A 22977-nucleotide genomic window follows, 5' to 3' on the forward strand; every position below is an offset into this window, starting at 1 on the left:
CCGGGGAGGGTCACAGGGGCCCTTGTGCACAAGGTGGCACGGGGAGGTGGTGGCTGGGTCTGATGCTGACCCCCTCTCCCGTGGCTCGGGCCGCAGGTGGGCAAACTGCGCGAGCGGCTGCAGGAGGCCAAGCTGGAGCGCGAGCAGGAGCAGCGGCGGCACACGGCCTACATCTCGGAGCTCAGGGCCAAGCTGCATGAGGAGAAGACCAAGGAGCTGCAGGCGCTGCGCGAGGTGCTCATCCGGCAGCACGAGCAGGAGGCCGCACGCACAGCCAAGATCAAGGAAGGCGAGCTGCAGAGGCTGCAGGCCACACTCAATGTGCTGCGGGATGGTGCGGCGGACAAGGTCAAGACGGCGTTGCTGGCCGAGGCGCGAGAGGAGGCGCGCAGGACCTTTGACGGCGAGCGCCTACGGCTGCAGCAGGAAATCCTGGAGCTCAAGGCCGCGCGCAAGCAGGCAGAGGAGGCGCTCAGCAACTGTATGCAGGCGGACAAGACAAAGGCGGCGGACCTGCGCGCTGCCTATCAGGCGCACCAGGACGAGGTTCACCGCATTAAACGGGAATGCGAACGTGACATCCGCAGGCTGGTACGTGCTGCCCGCACCCCTCCACAGCGGGCGTGCATGCACCCTTTCCTGCCCGCCCACGTGCATCCTTTCCTTCATGCATTCTTTCCTCTCCCACTTGCATGCATCCTTCCCTTCCCATAGAGTGCAGTAAATGCGGAGTTTCCAGACATGGTTCTAGGCACTGGGCTTCCAGCAAAGCCCCTGCCCGTCCTAGTGGTCATAGAGAGGCTTTGGGCAGTTAGAACTCTCCTTGCTAGGCGTGGGATCCTTGGTTCTTCATGAAACAGTCCAGAAGCAGAAGTTTCTCACCTTCAAAATGAGGTTAATAGATAAGGGGCAGGGTTATTGGAGGAAAGGACTGTGGAAGCCTATTGAAGTGCTAGACATTTATTTATTCATTTAATTAATAAACCAGAGCACATTTATACCTCTAGGTAAGATGAATATATAGGGATAAAGACAGCCATTCTGTTGCAACATCTGGGGAAAACCATAAATTGCAAACAATTGTATTTTTAAAGACTGGAGGACTGTGGAAGTTCTGAGGTCTAGAAAAGCTAAAATTCCAAAGGGATGAGAGAGACCCTGCCCAGGTGAGCTGACAGTTACCAGCCACTTTCTTGCCTGGGGGGCATTTGCTCATCCTGGGTGTGGGCCGGGGATTGGGCTTCCCCCAATAAGGAGACTCCACCAGGGCTGAGAGAGGTGAGTAGGGGTTTTTGGCCATCTCTCAGAGTCAGCATGAAAGATAGGAAACTAGAGGATCCCACATATATATCCCAAAATATTTTAGAGTTTGCACCCTAAAATATTCACTGAGTTCTGGGGTGATGCGGGAGGCTAGCGAGGCCAAGCAGAATGGCAGAATGAAATCTTCCAGAGTCATACCATACTTAGGAAACAAGCTGGCCAGATGGACAGGTTGCAACAGACCACGAGGACAGACCCTCAGAATGACTGTTGGACTTTGCACCTGTGCACTGCAGAAGGTTGAAAAGGCAAGTGAGCTAAACTCAGACTAGAGTCAACGACAGCAACAACTATGATATTTGCAAGAGGCACGTCTTGATTAAGAGAACATGGTCAGACTGAAAATTGTGAGGATGGAGATAGGTACAACATCCAAACACTAAGCCAAAGAAAGCTGGTCTGACTGTATTCATGCCCAAGGTCTTAACGCAAGGAGTAAAACTAAAGAAATGTAGGGGCAATTCTTAATAATAAAGGGGTCAATTCTTAATGGCATTTAGTAACAAAATTTCAAAACATGCAAAAGAAAAACATCAAAACTAAAAGGAGAAACAAATCCACACTTATAGTTGGAGAATAGCACTCTGTCTCAGCAAGTGATAGAACACATAGGTTATAGATGAACAAAGATATGAAAGATTTAAACAGTATAGTGAACTGACCAGAGCTACACTGACAGAATATAGTATTTTAGCAGCATCAGATACAATTCTTTTCAAGGGGACATATACACTTTCAAAATAGTGCTCTTTCAAGTAAAACAGATTTTAGACAAAAGGAAGAAACAGTGAAATTCAAACATTTAAGTTTCTATCTTGAGAAGAAAGAAAAAGAGCAGCAAATTAATTTCTGATAAAGCAGAATGAAGGGCCTTTAAGAGCAGGAATAACTGAAGTAAATCAGTGAAGAAAATGAACACATCAAAAGTTAATTGAAGTAGGTCAACAGATAAGCCCTGAGAAACGCTGATGAAGGGACAAGGGGACAAGTCCCCAGGATACAGACTGTAAGAGGGGCACTACTACAGCCCCTACAGAAATTAAAGAGACAATACGAGTACTTTATGATCAGCATATCCAAGTAGAAATATGGATAAAGTGTGCATATCCCTTGAACAAGTACAACTTAACCAAACTGACACTATAAGAAATAGAAAATGTGTGCAGTCCTATGGCTATTTAAGAAATTAATAGTTCTCCCACAATGAAAAACCGAAGCCCAGAGGCTTCACAGGTAAATTCTTCTAAGTATTTAAGGAAGAAATTACTAATTACACACAGACTCTTTCAGAAAAGAGAATTAGGAACATATTTTAATTCATTTTATGAAGCTGGCATAACTCTGATCCCCAAACCAATGATACTACAAGAAAAGAAAAAAAAATGTAAATTATACTGTATAAACATAGCTACAAGAGTACTAAATAAAATATTAGCAAATAAAATCCAGCAATATATAGAAGGTCTAATAAGCCATGGCCAAGTTGGGTTTATTCTAGGAATACAAAGATTGGTTTAATATTAAAAGATCAATGAGTATGATTCAACTAGTAATAGAATAAAGGTACAGAAAAAGCATTTCATAAAATTCAACTTCACAATATAAGCTCTCAGCAAATTATGAATAGAATAGAATTTCCTGAATCTGGAAAAGGGTTCTATAAAAAAAATTTACTACCAACGTGTATAGTGGTAAAATATTGCACTTTTCTCACGGAATTCAAGGACAGGACAAGATGTCCACTGCCACCACCTCTGTTCAACATTGCACCAGCTAGAATCTCAAATACAAAAGCCATTAAAAAGAAATAGAAGTTCCAAAGATCGAAAAAAAAAAAAAGAGAGAGAGAGAGAGAGAAGGGATTTATTTGCAGATGCTATGATTGTGACATAGAAAATCCAAGAGCTTCTACAAATCATCGGAATAAGTAAGTGAATTTATCAAAGTCTCTAAATAAAAAGTAAATGTGCAAAAAATAATTTGTGTTTCTATAAACTAACAATGAATAATGAGAAAATAGAACTTTAAAAAAGACCATTTATAGTAGAGTGCCAAGACTTTGGAGCACAGTCTAATGAAAGCTGTGTAAGGTTTCTACCCTGAAAACTAGAAAACACTAGTGAGAAAAAATAAAGGAGACCTTTATTAATTAGTAAAGGGAGAAGCCATTTTCATGGTATCAATATCGGTTCCTCCACAATTGATCCATAGATTCAGGGCAATCCCTATCGTAACTCCAGCAGACTTTTTCTTTCTTTTTTTTTTTTTTTTGTAACATTGGCAAGTGGATTTTAAATTTGATTTAAAAATTTAAAGGACCTGGATTCACAATCAATCTTGAAGACAAACAAAATCAAGAAAGCTCATACTACCATATAATCAAGATTATTACCAAGACAGGCTGAATGATATGTGGATAAATCACGGGAAACAGAAGAGTCCCAAAACAGACCTATACAGAGGTGTCTGCCTGCTTTAGGAAATAGATGACACCTCAGTCCAGTAGGGAAGGGATGGCCTTTCAATAAACCGTGTTAGAGTAGTTGGACATCTATAAGAAAAACAACCTAAAACAGGAATAGTGATCATTACATCGTGCTATCCATAAAGGTTAATTCAAGGTGGACCATAGCCTGAGATGTTAGAAAGCAAACCAGAGAGGCTGTTAGGATAACACTGAGCAATATTTTCATGCTCTTGGGTTAGGTAAATATTTCTCAGACAGGACAAAAATACACTATTCATATAAACGCACTATTCAGAGAACGTTGTACACCGAACATTTAAGAAACACATTCTGTTCATCCAAAGGCATCAGTGGAAGAGAGACAAGGCACAGCACAGATTGGGAGAAGGTATTTTCCAGACATGTATCACAGACAACTTTTATCTGAATTGTAAAAACAACTTTGAAGCAATAAAAAAAAAATAATTAAAATGGGCAAAGTTTTTTAAGGGTGCATTAAAAAGAGAAGATGTACTCAAATGAAAAGTTGCCCAAGCTCATGGATCATCAGGGAAACACAAGTCATAACTAGATGCTATTCATACCCACTAGAATGGCTGTAATTAAAAACAAACAAACAAAACAAAACCAGACGATAACAGAGACTAGGGAGGATGTGGAATACTGGGAATGCTCAGATGCTGCTGTTGGAATCATCAAATGCTATGACCACTTCGGAAAATGACTTGGCAGTTCCTTAGAACAGCAATTTATGCTGCCCGGGACTTCCACTCCCATGGGGAGACCCCAGGGCAATGAAGACACACGTGTACATAAAGACATGAAAGTGAGCACGATGGCAGTAAGAAGGAGGGGACTCTTAGGGTGTAAACAGCACTCCACTCTTTCAGGATGGCCCTAGTGCAAGTAGAGTTGTTATTCCTTCCATTGAATGTTTATTTGTCCGAGTTCCAGCATTAGCTTCAGCACCAGAGTGGCAGAGAAAAATAAGATGTGGGCCTAGATAGCAGATAGCTGACAGACCACCAGACGATGGCGTATGAATAGGTTATTACAGTGTGGGGAGATTAGTTCGGTGGTAGTACCATGCCAGTGTAAAAGGCAGCAAGGAAGAACAAGGGGTGACTCTGGTGTGTGAGTCATTTCACAGAGGAAGTGAGCTGGGTTTTGAAGGATGAATAGGAGTTTGTCAGGTGATGGGCGACCGTTCTGTGCAGAGGGGAAAACCCTGGATGAAAGGAGGAGTACGGTGTGATCATTTTTCCTATAACTTTAAAATAGCCATGGTAATGTTTGATACTTGGATTCCCTGTAAAATAGTAAATGAAAATACAGTGGAAACTGCCATTGTCAAGGACGGGAGAATTGATGTTCTTGCCTTCAACAAAAGTTTTAAAATTATACAATGTTTCTGGGGCTCCTGGATGGCTCAGTCAGTTTGGAGTCCAACTCTTGATTTCAGGTCTGGTTGTGATCTCAGGGTTGTGAGATCAAGCCCCACGTTGGGCTCCATCCTGGGTGTGGAGTCTGCTTGAGATTCTCTCTCCACCTCTCCTGCTTTTCTCACTCTCAAAAAAAAAAAAAAAAGAAAGAAACATTTCTGGCAAAAAGGATAGATGAGATAATGAACCCTTAAGCACCCACCACACAGTTCATGAACAGGAACATCATGGCAAGACCGAGACCCCTTGCCTGCTCCCAGGCCCCTATCCCCGAATTGGGAGTGCATGATTCTGTTTCCCAGACATGTAGCTCTATAGTGTATGCTGCCTCCAGATGACCTTGGTCAAGGTCACATTGCAGGAGGGGGATTTCATGCCCTGGGGGACGTCCTCTAGCAGACCTCATCGTAGTGAGCACACAGGGCTTGGCTGGCAGAATAATGATGGAAGACATTTGCCTGCAGCCTATCTTTTCTCCCAATGGACTCTCAAGGGTGGACACTTCACCAAATGTCCTCTGTGCACCCCCTGAAGCATCCTCTGGAGCCCAGAGGGAGTCGGGCCTGGACTGTGGCTATGGGGGTGGGGAGGATGGATGCCTGAGCAGGGGCTGCAGTTGCTAGGATACAGGGACTTGGCCTGTTCTCCCTGTCAGGTTTCTGTACCCAGGCTTGTTTGCTGAGAGTGGTTTTACCTGCTGCCTCATTTTGTGCAACAGGAAACTGGTCTAGGGAAAGTGACATCACAAGCAGAGTCCCTGTGCCCTGGCTGGGTCACTTACTCACTGACAGCACCAAGTTCCTCTGTGTGCCTGGTCCTGGCCAGGCCCTGATCCCACTGTGCCTGTGACAAGCTCTAGGGTGCAGGTGGCTAGGAAGGCAAGGGGCAGGGACCTTGGATGACAGGCACTTAGAACATTTTCTAGGGTCATGAGCCTACTTTTTTTTTTCTTGATCTGAGAATGGCAAGTGGAGATACACTGATTTTAATTTTTTAAAAAGATTATTTATTTATTTGACAGAGAGACAGAATGAGAGAGGGAACATAAGCAAGGGGAATGGGAGAGGGAGAAGCAGGCTTCCCACTGAACAGGGAGCCTGATGCAGGACTCAATCCCAGGACCCTGGGATCATGACCTGAGCCGAAGGCAGACACTTAATGATGGAGCCACCCAGGCACCCCGATAATCTAATTTATAGAAGATCTAAGCACATACTGATATTGAGTTCTCAGAAATAATCTCCAGCTCCTTTTCTGTTTGTGTGTGTGTGTGTGTGTGTGTGTGTGTGTGTGTGTGTGTGTGTTTATGGAGGGGGCATTGTCACATCAAGGGAAAGGGAGCCTTTGGAGAAGGTCTGCTCTGGGTGGAATCTGGTCTTGTTCACTGGGTGAACTCCATCGAGTCTCTTACCATTTTTGAGCCTCATCTGCAATACGGGAGTAATCCCATACCTGCCCTAGGGTGACGAGAATAAAGTGAACTTCAGCTTATCGTTCCTGTAACAGGAGACCCATGAACTGTGCTCCTCTCTTGCAGGAGCAATTTATATTTAAAGTAAATAAAATGGGGGAAGGAACAAATATTTGCTTAAGGGACTGCTGGAGCTTAATTTAAAATGCACCAAAGGATTTTTCCGTTTTAGTACTAAACAGGCATATCCTCAATTCAGGTGTTCTTGGTGTGTGTGGGGTTTTCCCTTAAAGTGGCCACTTGCAGAATCAAGGGACAAGAACAAGTGTCCATTTCCCCTGTTATCTCACAGTTTGGAAAATGTCATTCCTCAGGCAGGCCTATTGCTTATGGCAACGTGTTCAGAAGGTGGCCTGAGTTTTATTTCTTTGTCAGCTGGGTCGGATTAGAAATGAGGGAAGGCCTTTGGGCCCCTGCTTACACATTTAACATACCTCTTAAGAAAGGGAAATAAGAAAGGCAAATATGGTCCACATTGGGCAGCAACACCAGTTTCTAGACTCATCTCCTAGACCTGTTAGGCTTTGGCCTCATTGCCAACGGACAGTAACAGACGACCACCGCAGTCCACTAGGGCGTAACATTTGGAAGTTTAGTTCTCTCTCATGTATGAGGTCTGAAGGGGGCTGCCACAGGGCTCCACAGAGTTGTGAGGGACACAGGTACCTCCCAGCTTTGCCCTCAGAATGGGCTTTGGGAAGTGGCTCAGGTTCTCATGGCCCCTCATCCCTGCTGAGTGCCAGCCCTTGCATCGTCATCCCAGGTTGTCAATAGGAGGGCCGGTAAAGAAGGGCGTGGTCTTCTGTGAAGTTCCATACATGCCATCTTCCTGCTCTTTGGCCAGCACCTACTCACTCAGCTTCACCTAGTTGCAATAGGGACCAGGAAATGTCCTTTTACTGAAGTGCACAGCAGCCCCTAATAAATTCCAGTTAGGCCCTCTTTTAGTCTTCCAGGGCTGCTGAAACAAATGATGGCAACTTCAGTAGCTTAAAACCAGAATATATTCTCTCATGGTGGTGGAGCCTGGAAGTCTGAAATCAAGGGGTCAGCAGGACCGTGCTCCCCCTGCAGCTTCCTGGGAAGGGTCCTTTCTTGCTCCTTCCAACTTCTGGTGGTGGCTGGGAAACCTCAGCGTTTCTTGGCTGTGGCCATGCCACTCCAGACTCTGCTGCCATGTAGTCTTCTCCTCCCTTTGTGTCTGTGTCTGGTCCCCTTCTTGCAGGGACATCAAGAGTGGACCCAGGGGCCACCTTAATCTGGCATGACCTCATCGTCCCTTACGTCATCACCACATCTTCATTCATTCTTTTTTCCCTGAACTTTGGGACAGAGGGGGGCTAACACAGTTACTCGCACATTGATGGGCACATTGGGAGCTGACCAAATGAAGCTTTTGCGGGGACAAATGTCCCTGTGGATGTGGGACCGATGGGACCACACGGGCCCTGCAGAGGCAGACCTGTGTTTGCACCACAACTCTGCTACTGCTGAGAGCCTGGGCATGTGCAGTGCTCTGGGCCCCAACAGGCTGTAAGATGGGGGGAATGCTGTCTACTGTGAGGGTCCTCTGAAGACCACGAGAGAGCGTGTCTCGTCGGTAATGCATGTAGTATTGAGCTCATGCGGGCATATGAGAAGGAAGGAGCAGCCGTCGCCCAGTTGGTGTGCTTTCCTGAACTCTGTGTCAGGCTCTTTTAGTTGCAAGTGACAGAAATTCCACCTGGAACCAGCTTGAACCATCATTGGTCAGCCTTTACCACTGAAGGACTGGGATGAGCTCCGGTCACATCTCCCGAGGCACTCATGCCCCCCAGGATCCAGGTTTGTGAGGCTCTGCTCAGCCTCCTGCTGCAACATTCTTTGCCTCTGGGCTCTCACATTGTGCTGTGCCAGAACCTGGTCCTTACACAGCCCAGAGAAAGTCACCTTTCTGGCCCCTAATAAGGAAGAGCAGGAGGGCGTAGCTGTGTTGTCTCCAGGCTGTTTGACTCTGATTGGGTCACGAATAGGTCCTCAAGCCAGGTACTCTCAGGGGGCGGGACATGTGGGTGGTGTGAGCCAATCAGGGCCTGCCCTGGAAACTGGAATGGCTTCGGCCCTACCCCTCTGCTAAAGCCCTGTGCTGAGACCAGGAGCTGGGAGAAGGAATGGCTTCACACTTGGGGGGCTGCAGGTCAGGGAATCCCAACAGCAGCAATTGGTGGCCTCGTCAGGGTCCTGGAGGCTTAGGTTGGCTAAGAACTCAGCCTGGGGGCTGAATGTGACGTTGAAAAATGAAGAGCCTATTATTGGCTGAGTGAGTTGGCAAGTCTCCTACCCTCGGGGCCCTCAGGACTTTGGCTGGGGAAATAGAACAGCCCAGTGGATGTTGACTCCAGAAGCCCTTCTGCATTGCCCATTTGTTCCTGGACATCATCTCTGATGATGAACCTTTCTAAGAACCTTTCCTAAGGTGATGGGTATAAGACCCTGCTCATATCCTGAAGGAAGTGGGGGAGAATTGGCACTTTTCTAGGTACAGAGTTTGGGATTCCAGAGGTGTCCTGCTTGACATGCTGTTGCTTTGTGTGGGAGCAGCTAGTGTAATGCATGGTGGGGGCTCCATTTCTGGGCTCCAAGGCAAAGCAAGAAGTGTGTGGCTCAGGGGCACCTGGATGGCTCAGGCAGCTAAGCGGCTTCTTCGGTTCAGGTCATGATCCCAGGGTCCTGGAATGGAGCCGCACATCTCACTCTCTGCTTAGCGGGGAACCAGCTTCTCCCTCTACCTCTGCCTGTTGCTTCCCCTGCTTGTGTGTTCTCTTTCTCTCTCAAGTAAAGAAATAAAATATTTTTTTAAAAAAAGAAGTGCGTGGCCTGGATGCTGCAGGGGGCCCTACGTGTGAACTTGCAACCCCCCACCATTGGTGCCCATACTTCATTTTTTTCTGTTGGCATCAATCACTCTCTGATCAATGCAGTGTTGATTTGTTTATTATGTTTATTGGCTCCTCCCCCTCTAGAATAGAAGCTCTGAGGGCAGGGACTCTGCTCTGTTTTGGTCACAGAATTTCCCAGTACCAATTCACGGCACTCGGCTCAGTATTTGTCGCATTCATGAAAACAGGGGAGTGGTTGACATGAATGAACTCCTTCCACATACTTCTTACTGCTTCTGGACTGGCATCAGTGGTGGCAAAAGGTCTTCTGCCTCCTTAAGGATTTTTCTCTCTAGCCAGAAGGTGCTTCTCCCCGCAGAGGGGAGCTCCTGGTGGGTCGCCACCAGGGGGAGCCGTGGGCACGTTCTGCTGCTGTTCCAGAAGCTGCACCTGGCAGGCCCTGGGCTGGAGCCAGGAGATGGTCACCTGGGGCTGGGGAGTGGAGGACACTTTCTTCTCTCAAAGAAAGGTGACTCAGAGAGTTTTCCGGAACTGTAGAACTTTGCTTGAAAACCTCCCAGTATTTTGAGAGTACTATTTGTCCCTTCTATAATCTCAGTCATGTTTGATCAGTGTTTAATGGTCTGCTGTCTAAATAAGATGGACTTATGTTCACCGGGAGCTAACATAGATCAGTGGGGGCAGACAGCATGGATCACAGCTTATAATATCCCAGGCTCTGCACGAAAATCTAAATTTCCACAAGTGGACTAGGTAGGTTCTAGAAAGGTCTCCATGTCCCCACTTGACAGAGGCTGAAGCGGGTCTGACAGGTGGTTTCATCTGTGTGTCAGGAGGTCACACACTGTGTGTGTGTGTGGGGGGGGGCGGCGTTTGAGCTCGCCTTGCCTGCTCCCCGGGGGGTGGGGGCTCTTAACCAGCATTGTCTGCCCTGGTGGTCTGCATCTGGGTTCAAGGGCATTTGTGTTCTTCTCCTGTGATTTTCTTAACACATGGCCACAAACTTCATGGCTTAAACCTGTAGAAGCGAATTCATACAAAGTCTGGAGACCAGAAGTCAGAAAGCAAGGTGTGGGTAGGGCTGTGCCACTCTGGGGGCTCCAGGGGAGTCTCCTTCCTGCCTCTCCCAGCTCCTGGGGCTCCTGGCACTCCAACCCTCTCTCCTCTGTCCTCACCTGGCCTCTTCCCTGTAGCTTCTTTTCTCGAGCCTGGACTCTCTTCTTCATACAAGGATACTCATCGGTGAATTCAGGACCTACCCAGTTTATCCAGGATGATTTCCTCATTTTACTATCTTTAACCTAGTTATGTCTTCAAAGACCCTCTTCCCAAATGAGGTCCCAGTCACGGGAGTCTGAAGTAAGGTTGTGGGCATGTCTTTTTAGTGACCACCATTCAAACATCTACAGTATTCATTTATTTCCTCAATATCCTAATACCTAAGGGAGACAAAGTCTAGGAAGGACAGGTGCTACCATTTGTGGAGTCCTACTATGTGCCATCGGCTAACTCTCATCAGAGCTAGCTTCTACTGGATGCCTGTTCAGTGCCAGGCGCTTTCCCTGTGCTAGCATGTTTAATTTTCAAAACATCCCTAGTAGTTCTGTGCTGTTCTCAACCCCATTTCACAGATGAGAACACTGAGGTGCAGGAGGAAATCAGGGAACATGACCCAGGCAATGAGGTGGTGGGGTCAGGGCCGCCCAGTGGCCCAGTTCCCCACCAGCCTGCTTGTCTCTTCTCCCCTTTTGGGTGGATGTTCCTATGTCCCTTTCTCTATGTGTAGGAAGGAGCTGAGGTGCAGAGAGGTTATGTTTTTTGGCTGAGGTCACATAGCCTGCCAGTGGGAGCTTAGTGCCTGGGCTGTAACTTTTTGCCCCAGACAGCGGGCTTTTTCCAGTGTGCCAAGTTGTTGATCTGCACTGGCTGTAACTTGTAAGTTGTGTGATCAGAATACTAGGGTGTCACATTGCTTCCGGCTGCTGGGGCTGCAGGTGGTCCGTGATATTCCCAGGCTCCCGGGCCCATCCCTACGGCTTCTACCCTCTATCTCTACTCGGCCTTCTCCCTGGGTGTCCATGTGCCTCTTCTTCTCTTCTAAAGACAGTCATAATGGCCTGCCCTGCTCCAGAGTGACCTTCTCCTAACTGATTACATTTGCAACAGCCCTTTTCCAAATGATGTCACCTTCTCAGGTTCTAGGAAGGACATGGATTTGGTGGTGGGTGGGGTGGTGATTTGGTGGCAGGTGGGGTGGTGGGGTGGAGGAATGACATCCCAGTACAGCACTCTTACTGGGGCAGTTTCCCAGCTGTTGGTTTTGTGTCGGGAATCAGTGCAAGTGTATGGCTCGGGGCCTAAACGTTCTCTTCTGTAAGCTTCTTTCTGCTTGGTGTCCTCTGGGGAATGTGGGATAAGAGCAGGCTGGGTGAACTGGGGCTCGCTTGGAGGTTGGCATGTGGAGAGGCTGAGGTCCTATAGAGACCCCAGGAGACACATCAATTTGGGTCTATGAATCTGGCGCCCCATGACAAGTCAGGGCCTGGGGAACATGCTGGGGTGTCAGCAGCAGATGGGGGGGTTAAGGTCATAAGTGAGGACAGGGCTGCCTGGGAAAGAGGTACGGACGGGGGAGAGGGCCAATCCTTGGAAATCCCAGACACTGATGGCGGCCAGACAAGGTAAGTCTGTGAAGATAGAAACCATGCTCTCATGGCAGAGGGCTAGAGGGGTGGGAGAAGTTCATGGGCCCAATGCTGGTGAGGAGGATGGAGGACAGAAATTTGTCCTGTGGCTTTGGGGGCCAGGGGAGCATTGAAGAGCTTAGCAGGAGCTATTTTGGTGGAGGGGTGGGCCTGAGACGAGACAGGAGAGGCTTGGGGAGGGAGGGGCCTTGGGGGGGTGGAATCAGGATTTTATTTTCTTTCATGAAGGCGAGAGAGACAAGAACATAAATATTTCACAGGTAAGTGTCTAGTTGGACATATAGGTCACCGAACCCATAACTTCCTTGCTTCTCTGTGCTTAGGGGAGCAGGCCCGGGCCATGGGCTGTAGACTCTCTGTGTCCTGAGTTTTCTGAGTTCGGCTGACCAAGGTTGGTGGTCCCGCTTAACTGTTTCCTGGGCCTCAGGCCAAAGAGGGAGAGATTTCCCTGGTCACGGGCCCATAGATTGATGGCTTGTTCTTTCTCTTTGGCAGATGGACGAGATCAGAGGGAAGGATCGTGTTATTCTGGCCTTGGAGAAGGAACTTGGGGTTCAGACGGGTCAGACTCAGAAGCTGCTTCTTCAAAAGGAGGCTTTGGATGAGCAGTTGGTTCAGGTCAAAGAGGCAGAACGGTACCACAGTAGCCCCAAGAGAGAGCTCCCGCCTGGGATAGGGGACATGGCAGAGCTCATGGGCGTCCAGGTGAGGAGGACAGCAGCAGGTGCGAGCAGTGGGGCCGCATGGCTGACCACCACCTGTCCTTCTTTCTGTGGGTCATTCTTCTAGTCACCTTGCCTGCTTGCCTCCCCTTCACCCTCCCTCCCTTACATCTGTCCATCCGTCCTGGCTCCTTCCCTCCCTAAATGGGCTGACATTCATCATGTGCCAGGCCCAGGCCTGGGGATATAGAGGTGAGCATCCGGCCGCTCATACCTCCCGCCGTCTTGAACTCAGTGGACAAGAAGGAAATGAAGACATCAGCGCCATGTGGGCCATAGGAGTGCAGGAGGGGGCCCAGTGTTGAAGTCGGAGTCCTGCAAGATGGGTAGGGGCTTAGCCAGCAGAAAGGGCTTTGAGGGCAATAGCTTGGTGCTTAGCATGCACAGAGGAGGCTGAAGCAGTGTGCATGCACTCATTCACTCACTCATTCATTCTCGCACTCATTCCCTCAGTCATTCACACATTCACTCACTCACTCACTCACTCATTCATTCACCCACTCACTCATTCATTCACTCACTCACTCCTTCACTCCCTCAATCACTCTCTCACTCATTCACTCACTCACTCACTCACTCACTCATTCATCCACCCACTCATTCACTCACTCATTCATTCACTCATTCTTTCATTCACTCATTCATTCAATCACCACATGGTTGAATGTCTGTCATGCATGATCTGTGCAGATCCCATGTGAGATTCTAGCATCTCAGTGGTCAGCAAGATTGGCCCAGTGGGTCTTGAGGAATGTCCTAGCTCATTCATGATGGGTCTTTGTAAGAGAGGCACCGTGGACAGGGGCTCAGACATGAAGGTGCCCAGAGACCACATTTGGCTGTGTGGGAGCCATTGGAGGACCTTGCAGTCTTGTCATCGGAGGTGAAGTCTTCCTGTGAGGCCCTGGTGGAGCCTGGGGTGCCCATCTGTGTGGCTCGACTTCAGGGAGCCTCGCCTGACATTGGGCCTCCCGACAAGGAACTCTCTGTCACATCCCATAGGTTTTCTGGGAGCGCTTAGTGTCCTGTAAGCTTCCTCAAAGTACATTTGTATCTTGACAATTTTTTTAGGATCAACATATGGATGAGCGAGACGTGCGGCGATTCCAGCTAAAAATTGCTGAGCTGAACTCGGTGATACGGAAGCTGGAGGACAGAAATACCCTCCTGGCAGACGAAAGGAACGAACTGGTAATCAGCTTTACGAGATGCAGATGCTGCCTCGAGATGCAGATTGCTGCCTTGTAGGGCGCGAGGAAACCGTCCTGTGGCCACAAAACCCGCCTTGAACACACACTGTAGATGCCTCCTGGTTTTCTTTACTTTCTTTTAGTTTTCTTTACTTTCTCATTAATCTCAGATTAAAAAATCGAACACACACCCAGTAAAGAAAGCTGCAACTTGCCCTTTGTTTCTACAGGAGTTTCTAAAAGATTTTTTTATTTATTTGACAGAGACAGAGTGAGAGAGGGAACACAAGTGGGGTGGTGGGAAAGGGAGAAGCAGATCCCCTCTGAGCAGGGGGCTTGGTCCAGGACCCTGGGATTATGACCTGAGCCAAAGACAGATGCGCAACCACTGAGCAACCCAGGCACCCCTGTTTCTACAGGAATTTATCCCAAGCAAATAGTCAGTGGGAGATGTGAGGGGTGTGGAGAGAGTGTTCACTGCACTGTTTATGGGAGACCGACCCAAAATGAAACAAACACCCAGTTGTTCAATACTCAAGTACTGGGCCACGTAATTATGCACCATTTTTGTGGTGCACTGAGTGCCGTCCTTAGGAATGGCGATAGAGATCCTATTTATTGGCCTTGGAAATGGGCTTGCAGTAAATTAAACGACACGCAGGTTATAGAATAAAGATACATTGTCATCATGCTGGATGTTGGATGTTGTTTTAGGTGGTGTGATTATAGATCATTTTTAGTTTTTGCATCTCTGTTTACTTCCTTTTGCATAAAAGTTCATGGGTTTCTAATTTTAAAAATAATGAACGGGGACTTCAGGTTAAAAAAATCTAGTAAGAAGACCGATTTCTTGAATATGTGTTAAGTTTTCTGGATAAACAGCTAATGAATTTTTATGTAATGGGAGTTGGTACATAAACCTTTGGATGCCTCATCATATTCCTCTTGATTATAAATTTTATGATGAAAGTAAGTCATCCTATTTGAAAAACACGGGAAATGAACAGTGTTAAGAAATGTCACCTTTTTGCAATTTCTAAAAAATCAAATATAAATTTTTTAAAATTTTTAAATATTTAATTTATTTATTTGTCAGAGAGAGAGAGAGAGAGCACAAGCAGGGGGAGCAGCAGGGAGAGGGAGAAGCAGGTTCTCTCCTGAGCAAGGAGCCCGAGTGGGCCTGGATCCTAGAACCCCGAGATCACGGTCTGAGCTGAAGGCAGACAGACACTTAACCAACTGAGCCACCCAGACACCTCAACCTTTTCACAATTTTAACAGAATCAAAATTAATTCATTTCCTTCAAGTATTTTTAAAGGCATATTTTCAAAAGATTTTATTTATTTATTTGACAGAGATGAGATTATAAGTAGGCAGAGAGAGAGAGAGGGAAGCAGGCTCCCTGCTAAGCAGAGAGCCCGATGTGGGGCTCCATCCCAGGATCCTGAGATCATGACCTGAGCCGAAGGCAGAGATGTAACCCACTGAGCCACTCAGGCACCCCTAAAGGCATATTTTTAAAATGGGTTTAATAAGACCGTACGTCTAGTATTAGATGTACGCTTTTCAGTTAAGCATTCATGAACTTTGCACACTGTAGAACAGTTTACTAAGAAGATTAGAAACAGATGGAGCTTCCTTGAAACAATTCGGAGCACCCTGAAGTGCATAAAGCAGAAACTGGCCAGCTAGCCAGTCCCTTGATCTTAAAATCACGAGATAAGGACTCTTAGCTCTTTGAGGTGGTTCTTACGTGGTTTTCATGCTCATGTAAACATACCGACTTCCACCACAGGAGTTTCTGCGGTTGTTTTGCGGTTACAAATGGGATATTTTCCCTCAGTATTATTGTTCTGCAACTTGCTTTATGGATTACAGCCCTGCCCATCAGAATTGCGAGGTTGTTCAGGTTCTTTTGCATGGAGTAGATTTCCAGAAGTAGAACCTATGGGTCAAAGTCCGTTTTGTATTTGAGTGGATGCCCCCCAACTGTTTAATCTTTCTTATAGCCTGGTCCCCCAAATCCGGGATCTGGGGTAAGTGCCTGTGCTTGACTCTTGGTACCAGCCAGCACATTCTGTATGGTCAGGAGTACAGCACCCCAGCTCCTTGAGGTCAGGTTCTCTGTCTGTGAGATGAAGATGGGGCCCCCTCCTCAGGTTGTGGGGAGGGTTGAATAAGCCTGGCAAGGCTTACAACAGTGTGTTCTAGAAGGCAGAGCTGACCATAGAGTGCTCATGCTTTGAAGCCCTTGAGGGCCAGGAGTAGAAACTCAATGACAGAGCTCTCCACTCCCTAAACCATGCCTCACTATGCCCGCTCTTCCTTTGCGCATCACCCCACTTTCTCTGTTCCCACTGCACTGAGCAAGCTGTGTTCTTGTCTGCTTGGAACATCTGGGCATGCAGTTTCCCCGCCCGGAACATCTGTCTGCCCTTGTCTCACAGTGTTCGTACCTCCTCTACTGTCTTTGCCCTCCTCTTCCATTCACTGGGAGGCCACCCTGTTGTGTCATCCCTTTGACCCAGCCCCAGCCCCAAGAGGGGCTCCCCCCATGCCCGTTGGACAAAAAAGACTGGAAGGACACCCTGCTGGTTGTCGGGATTCAGGGAGCACCTCCAGGACTGATCCCACCTTACGAATCTTTCTATCTCCAGCACGGAGTCTGGCAATGAGGGGGGCCAGGCCTTCCCTCTCATCTGAAGAAGGCCAGAGCTCTCTGCTGGGTCTGTACTTAGGAAGCAATGCTGGCCAGGAGGAGCTAGGTCACTGGATTGCCCTCTGTGCGTGTGATCCTGACCTCTGGGAACTAGTGGACAGGGGGCCCCAAGGCAGATCTGTGGGCCTCCCCGTGTTGGGCTGTAACCTCCTTCTCCTGCCTCACCCAGAGCCCTCTGAGCCTCAGGTTGGATACTATGTTTGGAAGCCAGGTGTCTGTGGGGTCTTCTCGGGTTTTGTGCCATCCAGGAAATGTGGTCCTAAGGGTGGCAGCTCCGGTCCCAAGGAAGGCTCAGCCTGGATCTCTGCTAGCCTCCGTACTGTGACCTCAGTGCTTTGATGGGTCTTAAAGCCAGCGGCCTTCTGTGTCTTTCTGTCCATAGCTGAAACGCTCCCGGGAGACCGAGGTCCAGCTGAAGCCCCTTGTGGAGAAGAACAAGCGAATGAACAAGAAGAATGAGGATTTGCTGCAGAGCATCCAGAGGATGGAGGAAAAAATCAAGAACCTCACAAGGGAGAATGTGGAAATGGTGAGCCATTGGCCACCTGGGACCGCCAGCTCCAAGTTCTGGTCTCCATCTGGGAGTCTCTAGTCCCTGACCTTCACAGTCCATGTTCTCCCCGCAGCCCCTGCCTCCTCCCGTAAGCTTGTGAGGGGTCTCAGTCCACGCCCATCCCCGCTGCTCCAGCTTCTCTGGGACATGCTGTGCTGTGGGCTCTGTGCCCAGAGGGAAGACGCCAGGCAGCGCCTGGCAGCTGGGGCTGTGCCTGTGCTCTGCTGTCTGCTGCCACCGGGGCCTTGGAGCACCCCCTCATTGCCCCTGCAACTGAGTGCCTTCATCCAGAAAGTGGGGTGGCAATACCAGCATTGGGGACTTTCTGGAGGATGGAGTGGTGGCAAAGAAAGGCCTACCAGCCCACTTGGCTCTTGAGCACACTTACTGGGGGAAAGCCATGGCCATTTCTGCTCCAAGCACTTTCTTTGCATAAGGGATTTGCATTCTTTCCAAGGAGAGGGGTTCGTTTTTGTGATCAGGGCTGTGTCTTGCATTTGAGGGACTGTGGAAGGGCCTGAGGCTCATTGTCCAAGTTAGGGTCAGTCACCCCTATTATAGCAACAAGACTGAGGCTCCGCGGGGTGCAAGGTCCAGGTGCCAGGGTGCGTGATGACGGGTGGTGTGCTTGCCTCACCAGCGTCCTTGTCCAGCATCCAGGGCTCCCTTTGGGCAACTACCTCCCACCCCCGTGCCTGGCCAGCCCTTTCTCTGAGCCGTGCCCAGGTTGGCTTCTGTTCTGTATCCATGGCTTCCTCCAGCCTGGGGACTGGCTGGCCGTCATTCCCCCTCGTGTCCCATATCCCCGAGCTCACACCATGTATCCCCCAGCTGGCAAAGCTGTCCACAGAGAACCCCCCCGCGATGCTCTCTCCCTCTGGCTGCAGAAAGAAAAGCTGTCCGCCCAGGCGTCTCTGAAGCGACACACTTCCTTGAACGACCTCAGCCTGACCAGGGTCGAGCAGGAGATCGAGTTCCTGCGGCTGCAGGTGTTGGAGCAGCAACACGTCATCGACGACCTCTCACTGGTACGGCTGCTGTCCGCAGGGGCTCTCGGTGTGGCGCCAAGTGACACTGTGCCAGGATTGGCGAGGAGGCTCAGGGCGGGGTGACTAAACGTGGGCGGGGCCTCAATGAGCCCACCCACCGCTTGCTCCCCTCCCTGCTTTATTCCCCCAGGAAACAGCCTAGAACTCTGTGCAAGCTGGGCACAGTTTCCATGGCTACTCTTTTTCCCAACCTTCTCCCTGATTTGCTGTCGTTAAGAGGCAGCATCAGTTTGGTGAATGAATCTTCCAGCCTCTACAGAGTGGGCACAATTTGTCCCTAAGAAGTTTTTTTTTTTTTCTTTTTTTTTAAGCTCTGTTGTCACAGACCATGAACTTGAAAGCCCGCACCTTTTAATCAGGCTAGAATTTGAAGGGCTTGCTAGGACTCTGTGTGTATGTAAGATTCAAGGGAGATGAGTATGTCTTAGTAGGTGGAGTGTTACCCCCAGCTGTCTGTGAAAGGAGCTTAGGCACCATAAGGGAGAATTTGTAGTAATTTGTAGCATTCTGTAGTGGTTTGGAAGATTCATTCTTCAACTTGTAGTAAGCTTCTGTTGGATCTTAGAAGCAAAGTGTGTTCTTACTGCCCAAGAGGGAATGTGGTGGTTCCATTCATGGGTCTTCAAAGTATAGACAAACCAGTGATCAAAGTTCTAGAAAAAGCTTTGACCATAATTGTCAAGGTCACCTTGCTGGTTTCTCTTCCTCTGTTTTAACACCTTCCCTCCTTCCTTACAGCCACTAATCCGTTCTCCCCCATCCCTCCATCCTTCTCCACCATCCATACTCCCATCTTTCCCTCCTCCGGACATCCCTTCTTCCTTCCATCCATCCGTCTGTCCACCCATCCACTTACCTTCCTGTCCTTCCCTCCTTTCTTCCCTCCATCTAGCCTGTCATCTTTCTTCGTTACACAAAGACTTGATACAGCGTAAGATAAAAACACACTTTCAATAAAATGAGGATAGATTGGAAAGAGGAAGAATAAACCAATGAGACTAGAAGGAATACAGACCGTCACATCCATTGAGACGGGGAGGTACAAATAGGTAGACCATAGGGTTTGGAACCAAGCAACAGGTTTGTCTCTGGGGTTCCTGGCAGCCCAGGGATAAAGTGGAGCTTGTTTCGGAGGGAGCGATGTCCTGGTTTTGCCTGGGATATGAGAACGCCATGCCTACTGATGGCAGCTGCCAGGCAGCCACAGGCTCCACTCTGCGTGGTAGGTTCTAGCCTTGCAGAGCAAAGGAAGAACCTCAGGTCAGAGGAATGAAGTGTGTCACCTGGTCTAGAGGAGCCCCCTGAGGATTTGGTCCCAGCTCAGTCTGAGTTTGCAACCACATGCTACTTCATTCTGGGCTGCAGACCTCACGAGTCCATGCTGCCCAGTGCTTTGCAGCTTCCAGCCCCCAAAGCACCCAGTCTGGGGCTTTCAGGATTGGCAAACTTGGGGATTTTTCTCAAGAGAGTCCCAGTCTTGTTAGGGACCTGAATAAGCAGGGTGGTCCTGTAGCTTGCATTCAGGGAAGTGGTCGTCATGCGGGGGCACAGAACTTGGACTGACCCATGCCTGAGGTGGACAGGCTGGTGCAGGGTGAGGGCCAGTGGGTTGGCTGGTGTGACATGAGCTGGCTGCAAATGCCAACATGTGTGTCCCCTTCCAGGAGAGGGAACGGCTCTTGCGCTCCAAAAGACATCGTGGGAAAAGTCTGAAGCCCCCCAAGGTAAGCCCACAGTGGTGCAGGTGTCCTTGCAGCCCTGCCCGGGACAGGATTGGGGGAAATGCGAGCAATCCATAGGGGATTGCTTTGTCTCTGCGTGTCTGAGGGGGAGAAAGCTGTTATGGTGTCTCTCAAAGCGACATTGGTTATGGCCATGGGCCAGCACCTGTAATTTATTCATGGAAAACTTACCGAAGGATTCTCTACGTGGGCCTCTGGGGCGGCTCTCTCCAAATTAAAAGCATAAATACTTAGACCTTTTGAAGGATTTAAAGGGCACTCAGGCTTGGTTTGTAATGTTTTATATCCTGTTCTGACAAAGTCAGGAGCTTTGGGATTTTGCTGGAATAACGCAGAACTATGTTCTCTTTGGAAAATGTGATCTTATAGAGACAGCACCCAAACATCCTGGCAGAGAGAACACAGCTGGCCTGGGAACATTCAGACACCACAGGGAACAGGCTGGAATGAAAAGAGCAAATTGGGGCAGGTGTTAAAAAAAAAAACAAAAAACCGGTTTGCATTTAAACCTTTGAACATTTTTTCACTGCCACCAAAATGTGGATCTGTTCTCCTTTCAATGGAGGCCCCTCCCGGTTTATCTTCTGATCGAGATGCGGTTCTGGAAAAACTTGTGAAAAGGAAACAGCAGTGCCGATGTGCTACCCCACAACCCTTTATGCGAAGCCTTCCTGTCAGGGTGGCAGTAGGGAGTGCTGGGGCCTGTGGCAAACTGAGCCCCTAGAACCAGGTAGTATCACATATTCCAGGGGTTTGAGAGAAGTGGGGACTCTTTGTGTTAGTTTTCTGGGGCAGCTGTACAAAATACCCCAACCTGGGTGATGGAGAACAATACAACCGTGTCGTCTTCTAGTTTCGGGATCTGAAGGTCCAAAGTCAAGGTGTGGGCAGGGTGGTGCCGCCTCTGAAACCTGCAGGGGAATCCTTCCTCGGCTCGTTTAGCTTCTCTCTTCAGTGTTCCTGGTCTCGCAGCTGCCTGACCCCAGCCTCTGCTCTTGTGGTCAGAACCCGTCATCCCTGTGCATCCCATGGCTGTCTTCTTGTAAGGACACCAGTCATCTGGGATCAGGGGCCCACCCTGCACCCTGCCCACCTCATGTTAATGGAGTACTAAGGGTAGGGCTTCAACAGGTCTTTCTTGGAGGGGGGACCCAATTCACCCCAAAGCACCTCATTTATATAAAATTGAAGGATTTTAAATGTTGGCATAATTGTTCATAGAACACTCCATGGCCCCAATCAAATCTATCTGCAGGCTGAGCTTGGACTTGGTCACTTGACTGAGGGGTGACGTACGCTCCAGCTCACTTCATTGTCACAGCAACCCCCTGAGCTTGGCGCTGTATATCCATTTGACGGTTACAGGAAGCACATGGTATATAGCATAGAAATAGCTCAAAGTGAATTGGCAAGGCACGGGTTCAAGCTCAAGTCTGGGCTCCAAAAGCCAAGCTTGCACCACCAAGTCAAGCAGGATGAAGGGCATTTTAAGGCAAAACCCCACAACACACCCACCCCCCGAGCCCTGGTGTCCCCTCTTTTTCTCAGTAACATAGTTGTAACTGCAGAATCCACTTTGCTTTCTGGGCTTTTTGTTGTTGTTGTTTTGTTTTGTTTTGCTTTGCTTTTTTGTCCTTAATATTGTACCACAATGCATGCACCCGTGTTAGGACCCCGTCATCATAAATACAGATTTTTATGACTACATAATTCATTGAGTAGATGGGCCATAAATTTGTTTGCTGTTCTGGGTTGGGCCCATTATTAGCTTTCAGCCCCTTGTGGCTCTAAGGGCTGTTGCAGCGAGTGAGTGTGTTAATGCCTGTGTAGACAGCTTTATGGGGCAGGTCTGTCATCCCTGCGTGCTGCCCGTTCCATGAAGTGACTGGACGTTCTGCTTCTGCAGATGCCACCACAGTGGCCTCCTTTGGTCCAGAAGGCTGTGTCCAGGGTCTGGATGGTCCCCCAGGGTTAGATTTCCAGAAGGTGGGCTATGGATCACAGGGTGTGAAGGCTTTGGGGGAGCATGTGGGACCCCCCGTGCTCTCTGAAAGACACGCAACATTTTGCCCAGCTGCTGGTAACGTGTGTGAATGCCATGGTCACTGTGGGCAAGTTGCAAAAACAGCAGTCTAAAGGCCTCCAGCTTGAGGAGGAACGGGATGTGCTGTGGCATTTGACCCCTCATGAAGCTCCTACATAGGGTTTTTGGGAACCCCACTATTGAGTCCCGACTCAGTTTTTCAAGCCTATATCAGAATTCGTGGAGTAAGTAAGGATTCTGTTTCTCCTTTTCCCAATTTCTGAGTGTGTTTGTGGGAAGAGAACTCTAAAAAGGCCTAGAATAGACTTGGGGTTTGCTAGGCTTGCATGGACACGGTTGAGGGGGGCCAGAGCTGTGTCCCACCTGCTGTCCCCCCTCACTGTCTTGGCCCAGAGTAGGTGTCCCCAGATAGCTGTTAATTGAATAAGCACATTGCTTTGACTGGCCAAGTGCGTTTGCACAGCCCTGGGTCATCTCCAGGGATGGGGATGTTCGGTCACTAATTGAAATAGATCACTGCCACTAGAAGACGGAGTTTGGGAGCCTCCATGGGAATTTTCCTGAGCTAGTTCACAGTCATTTCCACTTATTGTTTCTATGATCCACAAGCCTTTTTTCTTTTTTTCTCCAGATTTAGGGGAGAGCAGTTTCCCCAACACATTCCTACTTT

The 22977-nt window shown here is 48.7% G+C and overlaps 1 protein-coding gene across 5 annotated transcripts in view; it reads left to right on the plus strand.

Annotated features, from left to right (window-relative positions):
• Nucleotides 1–22977, plus strand: part of JAKMIP1 (janus kinase and microtubule interacting protein 1) — a 132704-nt gene that overhangs the window by 65972 nt on the left and 43755 nt on the right. For 4 of the 5 annotated variants that reach the window (XM_045075476.1, XM_045075493.1, XM_045075481.1 and 1 more), the window contains exons 3-8: nucleotides 97–591; nucleotides 12783–12992; nucleotides 14081–14200; nucleotides 17302–17448; nucleotides 18360–18500; nucleotides 20186–20245. In XM_045075476.1, the coding sequence (XP_044931411.1) occupies nucleotides 97–591; nucleotides 12783–12992; nucleotides 14081–14200; nucleotides 17302–17448; nucleotides 18360–18500; nucleotides 20186–20245 (1173 nt within the window). The remainder of the gene's footprint in view (nucleotides 1–96; nucleotides 592–12782; nucleotides 12993–14080; nucleotides 14201–17301; nucleotides 17449–18359; nucleotides 18501–20185; nucleotides 20246–22977) is intronic. The other variant, XM_045075497.1, reaches the window with a different exon arrangement.

The sequence above is a fragment of the Mustela putorius genome, unplaced genomic scaffold (assembly GCF_011764305.1).
Source record: "Mustela putorius furo isolate JIRA1106 unplaced genomic scaffold, ASM1176430v1.1 tig00000083_pilon_pilon_pilon, whole genome shotgun sequence".
Lineage (NCBI taxonomy): Eukaryota > Metazoa > Chordata > Mammalia > Carnivora > Mustelidae > Mustela > Mustela putorius.